The following is a 10,208-nucleotide window of genomic DNA, read 5'->3' on the forward strand; positions in this document are numbered from 1 at the left end:
TCCATCATCACACCTAAGAAAACTAACACAAATACAATAATATTCCAAATACAGTTCATATTTAACTTTCCTCAGTTGTACCAAAAATGCCTTTTATAGGGTGTTTTCCCCGATATATCTGTTTATGATATCTCTTAAAGTCTAGAACAGTTCCCCAGCTCTGTATGTTATATAACAGTCTGAACCACATCAGACTGTTACAATTTTTGTTTTAATCATCAAACATAATGAAGGAAACTCAAGGGCAGAGGGAAAAGTCTGTTGTATTTATCTATCTATACTTTTATTTACTGTGTTCATTTCTCCCTGATGTATCAGATCCTTTGTTTTACCATATCCTTTCTGTTTGGAGAACAGTTAGCCATTCTTTTAGAATAGGTCTGCTGGCAACCAGTTCTCTTAGCTTTCTTCTGAGAATGTCTTGATTTTCCTTTCATTTTTAAAGGTTATTTTTGCTGGATATATGATTCTGATTTGACAGTTCTTTTCTTTAGCACTTAAAAAATGCCCTGCCACTTTCTTCTGGCCTGCATAGTTACTGATAAGAAATACCCAACCTTTTAAAATTTTTGTTTTAAGTGACATTGACTCTTTTGAGGAGTCTAGTCCACTTGACCTGTAGGATATCCCATCTGTAATCTGAATTTGTCAGACTGCTTCCTCATGATTAGGTTGAGTTAAACATTTTTGGTACAAATACTACATATGCTTCATGTCAAGGAACAGTTAAATATCAGTTTGTCCCACTTTTGGAAGCTACGTTAATCCCTTGGTTAAGGAAGTAACTACCAGATATTTTCCTTATAAAGGCACATTTTCCTTTTGTCAGTTGTAAGCAGTTGGTGATGTGATACTTTGAGACAGTGTTTCCCAATAAACTTGAACCCACTTTTAGCATCTATTGATGATCCTTGCCTGAATTAAGTATTACTTAGAGAATTACAAAATGCTGACTTTTCTAATTCTACCATTCCTTCTACATATGTTAGCTAGCAGCCTTCTCTAAAGAACAGCTTTCCTGGGACTTCCCTGGTGGCGCAGTGGTTAAGAATCCGCCCGCCAGTGCAGGGGACATGGGTTCGAGCCCTGGTCTGGGAAGATCCCACATACCACAGAGCAACTAAGCCCGTGCATCACAATAACCGAGCCTGCGCTCTAGAGCCCGCAAGCCACAACTACTGAGCCCACGTGCCACAACTACTGAGCCCGCGTGCCACAACTGCCCATGTGCCACTACTGAAGTCCACACGGCTAGAGCCCGTGCTCTGCAACAAGAGAAGCCACCGCAATGAGAAGCCTGTGTACCACAACAAAGAGTAGTCCCTGCTCGCCGCAACTAGAGAAAGCCCGCAAGCAGCAACGAAGACCCAACGCAGCCAAAAAATACATAATTTTAAAAAAGAAAACATGATTTTTAAAAAAGCTTTCTTTTTTTTAAAAGAATTCAATGTATTATAAGTAATTAACTGTCATTATTTTTGATGCTCAAATTTAACCAACAGTTGCGTATCCTTTAGACCAGCCCCCATTAATTTTTGAAAACTTCCTTATTTTATGGCATAACAAGATGTCCCAGGCTGTCCTACTTTCTCTTCCCAAAACTAAAATTAAAACTACCCTGAATTACTATTTTTCATCTAACAAATTGGCAAAAATTCAAAACCTGAACAACACACTCTATAGGTGAGGCTGTAGGAAAACACTCATTTTGCTGATAGGAGTTGAAAAGGTACAACTTTTTTGGAGGGAAAGTTGGCAAAATATCTAATTACATATGCATTTATCTTTTGATGAAACAGTTCCTCTTCAGCTGAGAAACGTTCTGGAATACCAGAAAAATACACAAGGTAATTCACTGGGACTTGGCATGAAATAGCTAAATACCGAAAACAACCAAAATCTCCAACCACAGAAGAACGGTTGAATAAATTATGGTAAAAGCACATGATGGAATACTATGCAGCTATAAAAAAGGAATGAAGAAGGTCTCTGTGAACAGATATACAGTGATTTCTAAGATATTAAATGAACAAAGGAAGATACAGAAGCATACATATAATTTTTGTGATTCTTTTTCATTAACCTTGTCTTGTACCTACTGGCACTGGAAAGTGGAAGAGGTCTCTGCATCTTAGGGTGGAGAATTAATCAACATTTAATGGGTCTCTTTCTTTTCCTCAGGGTTGCCAGCAGTGAGTGTCCCTATGGCCCTCTCAAGCCAAGGGTTGCCAATCGGACTACAGTTTATTGGACGTGCATTTTGTGACCAGCAGCTTCTTACAGTTGCCAAATGGTTTGAAAAACAAGTACAGTTTCCTGTTATTCAGCTTCAGGAGCTAATGGATGATTGTTCATCAATCTTTGAAAATGAAAAGTTAGCTTCTGCTTCTCTAAAATAGTAGTGATAACTATATCATGCAAATTATGACTTTTAAAGATTTTATATTCTAGAAAAGTCAAGTGATCTTGCAATTTGGTTCACTGTCAACACAGTCATTCCTTGGAATCGCTTTTTAAAATTCTTGTGATATAGTTAATTACTTATGAATAATCTGTCAGCATTTCTTAAGCATCCACTAAGTATAAACGAAGTACAGGATTTCTATTATAATACAAGACCCATGTTCCTGAAAAATGATGCATTCTGTAAAAATGTTCATTAAAAAGAACATTGCTTACAGTACTAGTACTGTACTGTACGCAGTGTAAGTACTAGTAAACCTCTCAAAACTTGTACATCTTTGTAGCCAAAGCACTAACACAAACAGGAAGTGGTACCTCCAGAGATAACCTGGACAGCCCAGCTGACAGGCAACTCATCATGCGGTGGAGGCCGCATCAGCGGATGTTAAAAATGCACAAAAACAGTAAAATGGGAATATCCACTCCTAAGTCTGAGCAGAGCAGGTAGAGGAGGAGCTCTGAGCACAGGAGGAAGTGCAACCTGCTGGGGCCCAGAGTCCTGCAAGACAAGGGTGTGCCTCTCTCTCTGGGGAGAGCCCCAGGTGCAGACACTTCTCTAAGAATAGAGCTGCAGTGACTGAGAACTTTTTTCCTTTCCTGCTAACAGTTAAAATCTTACTTCTGCCATTCCAGAGCCCCATGCCAAGGAGCCAGAGTAACTCCATGTTACACTGAATTCATTCTAGTTCGATCACAAACAAGCTCAGTGATGCCATAGAGACATTTGTTGTGACCTAACCACACTGGACTCGAAACTTGGTAGCTAGTGGAGCATGGTTTTAGTGAGAAAGTTTCAAGATACACAAGTAAGATCCCATATGAAAAACTTGTATATAATTTGGTGAGGATGCCAAAGAGAAGAAGCCCGTGGACCTCCTCCCTTACCCCAGATTCTCTATTCCTTATGGTTTTCTTACCCTCTTGACTTTCTTTACAAGTGCTCTCTCTTTGGGCTCCTTGAGCACAAAGAAGCATTAACGGGAATATGTATTCAGAATCTGACAAAAAAATCTGATGAAAATCATACGTTTACCCGCTATAAAGTTTCATCGTTGGATTTGTCTTTGCCAGAACACCATTGTCATCTCATATTTATCATGTGTTCTAATTTGACACTTGTTTATTGTTGATAAGTATAAGTGGGGAGCTGAATTATTATTTAACAGATTCACTTTGTTTAGTAAGAAAAAAGTACTTTCTAAATATGAAAGACCTGAAGGAAAAACATAGGCAGAACCTTCCCAGAACCACTAGGATGTTGAGTGGTGGTAGTTTAACCTGCCTGGTACTTTTCATTAATAATTTTCTCTCCCCCTGGGATCCTCCCGCTCCCAAATACTCTATCTGATAAACTTTACATAAAAGTTTTCTGTGCCAGGCCCGTAGGCCCACTAGCATTCTTAAATATTTTGACGTGAGTCCCTGAAAAAGGAAGAAATTCATGACAGAGAATTGCTTTACTTTATAACACGAGAAAACTCTTAGTTGGGGGAGCTAGTATAATGCAAATGGCAAGCAGATGAATCTTTGCCCCAGTCTTTCTGTGTGTGTATAATTCAAAATAAAAAATTTTCAAAGAATATTTATGTAATTTCTCTTATTCCTGTATCTCTGCTTGAGTTGCACTAACGATTTGAACTGGAAATAACGAAGTGAAACATTTACTGTTCTCACGTAATAACACCCAACTAGCATGAAATGATACCTAATCTGTTCTCTCTTTTCCATCTTTACCCTAAATCTAGTAGATCTCATTTTGCCAAATCACTGTCTGGGAATTTAAGGGGAAAATGGTTTCTATGTCTCAGCTAATTAAACCCTGAAATTGTTAGCAACAGGGCTGCCACAGCAGAGCACGTCAGAAAGGCGAAGGTGGCTGCAAGTGTAAGATGAGTTCCTTGATAAGACAGCGAAACAAAGCACTGCTAGAGTGAAAAAATGTGATGCGTTCACAAATCTTTGCACCCTGACACCACACAGCCAAATCCAAGCCAGATCCGTGTTGACCAACACTTAGCGTTACCAAGAAAATCGCTTGAAACCAGGGAGGCAGAATGTTCTATTCGAATGGCTATTTGACACCAGGTTGTTGGGAACACAGGACTGTGGGCCATCTAGAAAAGACAGCATGGTACAGAAGAGGAGCTTCTAAAAATGACAAAGGATGGTGATTCCTATGAGGAAATCACCTGCACCTTCTACAGTGGACAAGAAATTTCTTTAGGATTTTAGAACAGGATCTAAAGAACAGTGAAAAGAGATCTGGTTACAGGGCACCAAAAAGTAGACCTCGGGGATTCTGTAAACTGTGTCATACCCTGTTCCAGTTTAAGTAAGGGAACAAACTAATGGGATTTTCACAATAGTTTCTGTTACGAACTTTCATTTATTAACTACTTTTACTCTCCCTCCCTTTCCTCAAATATCTGATTATGCTGAGGCTAAATATGTGTTGCCTGTGCGAGCCTAGGGTAAAATTTACTCATTGCGTTTAGAAGCACCAGAGGACAGTTTAAAGTAGAAGGCTTTCCTCAGTTATTTCATAACTTAAGCAGTGTGTACACTAGAACAAAAACCTGAAAATTTAATGAAAGCAAATAACACGAGAAAACCCCAGCCAACATTAAATAAAAGTAATTACGGGATTTCAGAGGGGCTTTCATTTCTTTTTCTTTGTACCTCAATGGAATATAAATCCAAAAGGATTTTAGGCACTTTATTAAAAATATATTATTACAATGGTATAAAAGTAAATAGTTGAGGAAATCACTGAATTGATAAAAATAGGGGAAAAGGTTAAAACCAAGAATAAGATTAAAAGTTAACAATGCTTGTCAAGGTATTTATTATACAGATGCTAAGGCTGTGTAGTGTGATATGGTGGGAAATTTCCCAATTGCTTCCCTAGTGGGTAAGGCCACCAGATTTAAAAATCAGATATACCTGGGTTTGAATCCTATTACTGCCATTTACAAGCTGTGTAACCTGTCTGAGCTTCAGTATCCTGACCTGTAAAACGGAGGTAATATTTACTCCAAGGGAGGGTTGGGAGGATTAAATTTAAATGATGCACTTAAAGCACCCAGCATAACAACACAGAATAAGTATTCAAAAGTTTGGAGCTATAAATATATGCATACAATCATGAAATTATCATTTTCCTGTGGATGCTATAGATACACATTAAACTAATATGACCAAATTGCAATTTACTGAAAACTTACGCTAGAGACCAGCTATATAGCTCTCTGATGATCTGGCTTCCTCTGAAGATAAAGTTTAAAATATCTGGAAGAACTGATGGACTGCGCATTTTTAAAGCAATTTCCGTGAGCCTATAATAAAGAATTGGCTAACACAGGGTTCAAAGACCTGGAGGTCTTTTTTTGTTTTTTTAACATCTTTATTGGAGTATAATTGCTTTACAATGGTGTGTTAGTTTCTGATGTATCACAAAGTGAATCAGCTATATGTATACATATATCCCCATATCTCCTCCCTCTTGTGTCTCCCTCCCACCCTCCCTATCCCACCCCTCTAGGTGGTCACAAAGCACCGAGCTGATCTCCCTGTGCTATGTGGCTGCTTCCCACTAACTATTTTACATTTGGTAGTGTATATATGTCCATGCCACTCTCTCACTTCGTCCCAGCTTACCCTTCCCCCTCCCCATATCCTCAACTGTGTTTAACTTTTCGAGGAACAGCCAAACTTTTCCAAAGTGGCTGCACCGTTTTACATTCCCACCAGCAATATATGACGGTTCCAGTTTCTCCATATTCTTGCTAACCCTTGTTATTGTCTGTCTTTGTTATTTTAGCAATCCCAGTGAGAGTGAAGTGATATCTCACTGTGGGTTTGATTTGCATTTTTCTAATAAGTAATGATATTGAGTATCTTTTCACGTGCTGAGTGGACAATTATATATATATATTTTTTTTTTTGGTGGGGGGAAGAAATGTGTATTTAAATCCTCTGCTTATTTTAAAATTGGGTTGTCTTTTTATCGTTGAGTTTAAGAGGTTTTTTAAAAGATATATTTGGGACACAAGTCCCTTATCAGATATATGATTTGCAAATATTTTCTCCCATTCTGTGAATTGTCTTTTCATGTTCTTGATAGTTTTCTTAAAAGCAGTAAAGTTTTTTATTTTATCGAAGGCTAATGTACATAATTTTGATTTTGTGTCTTTTGCCTTTGGTGTCACATATCAAATGTACCTGTAATGAGGCAGAGTCAAGATGGCAGGTGGGAAGATGCCGAGTTAGCGTCTCCCCACAACTAGGGAGCCTAACGGCTGCTGGTGGGGGACTCTGACGCCCAAGGAGATGGGAGGAACCCCAAAGTGAACCGGTAGGACATAGCGGGACTGAGGGGGAGGAGAAATGGAGGCCAGACAGGATTGGCGCCTCTGAGGCTGGGGAGATCAGGAGAGGCAGGCGGGAGGGACTCTCTGGGAAGACTAGGAGAGGAGCAGAGGGCAATCGCCAGCGCCACTCAGGCCGGGGAGCCTGCTGAGCTCCCAGGCTGATCCGCTGCCCTCAGAGCCCCCTCCAGGCCGCGTAGGTCCTTGGGGGCATAGGAGGGAGGCCAGGGAGACCAGGAGAGGCAGGCGGGAGAGGCCCTCCAAGACTGGAGAAGGAGGAGAGGAGAGGAGAGGAGAGAAGGGCCTTTGCCCCGCCCACTCGAGCCCAGGAAGCCTGCTGGGCTCCCAGGTGAGGTCCTCCACCGTCCGAGACCAGGGGTGTGGGGCATGCCTGGGCCCTTCTGTTCCTTGAGCCTAAGCCCCACCCACAACAGCCCCCAGGGCGTTTTCCAGCCCTGTGGGTCTGAGCATAGGCCCTGCCCACTGCCCAAACTCCACCCTTGCTTAGGCCCCGCCCTCCACAGCCAAGGCCTCCCCCCTCCTTTTTTTTCTTTTCCCTCCTCTTTTTTACTGTTGTGGTACTGATGTACCTTCATTCATCTATATTTTAATTAAAAATTCTTCCTAACATATGTGTTAGTTTCCTAGTCTGATTTTATTTTTTACTTCGTTATTGTTTTGTTTGGGTTTTTCCCGCCCCAGGCAGATTGCGGGATCTTGGTTCATGAACTCAGGGTCGGGTCAAAGCTCCTATGGTGGGAGCTCTGAGTCTGAAGCACTGGACCAACAGAGAACCTCAGACCCCAGGGAATATTCAATGGAGTGAGGTCTCACAGAGTTCCTTATCTCAGCACCAAGACACAGCTCTACCCAAGAGCTGTTGGGTAGCCTCCACTGTTGGAAGCCTCAGGCCGAACAACCAGTAAGAAAGGAACACCAACCATTTAAAAAAAAAAAATGAGATGGGAAAAAAATGTCACAGATGAAGGAGCAAGGTAAAAACCTACAAGACCACATAAATGAAGAGAAAATAGACAATCTACCTGAAAAAGAATTCAGAATAATGTTAGTAATGATGATCCAGAATCTCGGAAATAGAATGAAGGTATGGATTGAGAAAACAAAAGAAATGCTTAACAAAGATCTAGAAGAACTAAAGAACAAACAAACAAAGATGAACAGCACAATAACTGAAATGAAAAATACACTAGAAGGAATCAATAGCAGAATAACTGAGGCAGAAGAACGAATAAGTGAGCTGAAAGACGAAATGGTGGAAATAACTACCGAGGAGCAGAATAAAGAAGAGAGAACAAAAAGAACTGAAGACGGGCTTCCCTGGTGGTGCAGTGGTCGAGAGTCCACCTGCTGATGCAGAGGACATGGGTTCATGCCCCGGTCCGGGAAGATCCCACATGCCGCGGAGCAGCTAGGCCCATGAGCCATGGCCACTGAGCCTGCGTGTCTGGAGCCTGTGCTCTGCAACGGGAGAGGCCACAACAGTGAGAGGCCCGTGTACCACAAAAAAAAAAAAAGAAAAAAAGAATTGAAGACAATCTCAGAGACCTCTGGGACAACACTAAATGCACCAACATTAGAATTACAGGGGTCCCAGAAGAAGAAGAGAAAAAGAAAGGGTCTGAAAAATATTTGAAGAGATTATACAGTCAAAAACTTCCCTAACATGGGAAAGGAAATAGTCACCCAAGTCCAGGAAGCACAGAGTCCCATACAAGATAAACCCTAGGAAAAACACAGCAAGACACATATTAATCAAAGTAACAAAAATTAAATTCAAAGAAAAAATATTAAAAGCAGCAAGGGAAAAACAAAAAATAACATACATAAGGAATCCCCATAAAGTGATCAGCTGATTTTTCAGCAGACACGCTGCAGGCTAGAAGGGAGTGGCAGAATATACTTAAAGTGATGAAAGAGAAAAACCTACAACCAAGATTACTCTACCCAGCAAGGATCTCATTCAGATTCGATGGAGAAGTCAAAAGCTTTTCAGACAAGCAAAAGATAAGAGAATTCAGCACCAACAAACCAACTTTAAAACAAATGCTAAAGAAACTTCTCTAAGCAGGAAACACAAGAGAAGAAAAAGACCTACAAAAACAAACCCAAAACAATTCAGAAAATGGTAACAGGAACATACATATTGATAATAACCTTGAATGTAAATGGATTAAATGCCCCAGCCAAAAGACACAGACTGGCTGAATAGATACAAAAACAAGACCCATACATATGCTGTCTACAAGAGACCCACTTCAGAACTAGGGACACATACAGACTGAAAGTGAAGGGATGGAGAAAGATATTCCATGCAAATGGAAATCAAAAGAAATCTGGAATAACAATACTTGTATCAAATAAAATAGACTTTAAAATAAAGACTGTTACAAGAGATAGGAGGGACACTACATAATGATCAAAGGATCAACCCAAGAAGAAGATATAACACTTATAAATGTATATGCACCCAACACAGGAACACCTCAATACATAAGGCAAATGCTAACAACCATGAAAGGAGAAACTGACAGTAACACAATAATAGTAGGGGACTTTAACACCCCACTTACACCAATGGACAGATCATCCAAACAGAAAATAAATAAGGAAACACAAGTTTAAATTATACATTAAACAAGATGGACTTAATTGATATTTATAGGACATTCCATCCAAAAGTGGCAGAATACACTTTCTTCTCAAGTGCACACGGAACATTCTCCAGGATAGATCACATCTTGGGTCACAAATCAACCTCGGAAAATTTAAGAAAATTGAAATCATATCAAGAATCTTTTCTGACCACAACGCTATGAGATTGGAAATCAATTATAGGAAAAAACTAAAAAACACAAATACATGGAGACTAAACAGTGCGCTACTAAATAACCAAGAGATGACTGAAGAAATCAAAGAAGAAATTTAAAAATACATAGACACAAATGACAATGAAAACACGATGACCCAAAACCTATGGGATGCGGCGAAAGCAGTTCTAAGAGGGAAGTTTATAGCAATACAATCTCACCTCAAGAAACAAGAAAAATCTCAAGTAAACAATCTAACCCTACACTTAAAGCAACTAGAGAAAGATGAAAAAAGAAAACCCAAAGTTAGTAGAAGGAAAGAAATCATAAAGATCAGAGCAGAAATAAATGAAATAGAAACAAAGAAAACAATAGCAAAGATCAATACAACTAAAAGCTGGTTCTTTGAGAAGATAAACAAAATTGATAAACCATTAGCCAGACTCATCAAGAAAAAGAGGGAGAGGACTCAAATCAATAAAATTAGAAATGAAAAAGGAGAAGTTACAACAGACACCACAGAAATACAAAGCATCCTAAGAGACTACTA

At 39.7% G+C, this 10,208-nt stretch overlaps 1 protein-coding gene across 2 annotated transcripts in view; it reads left to right on the plus strand.

Moving 5' to 3' along the window:
• QRSL1 (glutaminyl-tRNA amidotransferase subunit QRSL1) overlaps positions 1–4,035 on the plus strand; it is a 32,712-nt gene extending 28,677 nt beyond the window's left edge. The window contains exon 10 of one of the 2 annotated variants that reach the window (XM_029224296.1): positions 2,182–4,035. In XM_029224296.1, the coding sequence (XP_029080129.1) occupies positions 2,182–2,399 (218 nt within the window). In that variant the 3' untranslated portion in view covers positions 2,400–4,035. The remainder of the gene's footprint in view (positions 1–2,181) is intronic. The other variant, XM_029224294.1, reaches the window with a different exon arrangement.
• Positions 4,036–10,208: the final 6,173 nt, after the last annotated feature.

This window comes from Monodon monoceros, unplaced genomic scaffold (assembly GCF_005190385.1).
Source record: "Monodon monoceros isolate NGI ecotype Baffin Bay Population unplaced genomic scaffold, NGI_Narwhal_1 Super_Scaffold_15, whole genome shotgun sequence".
Taxonomy (NCBI): Eukaryota; Metazoa; Chordata; class Mammalia; order Artiodactyla; family Monodontidae; genus Monodon; species Monodon monoceros.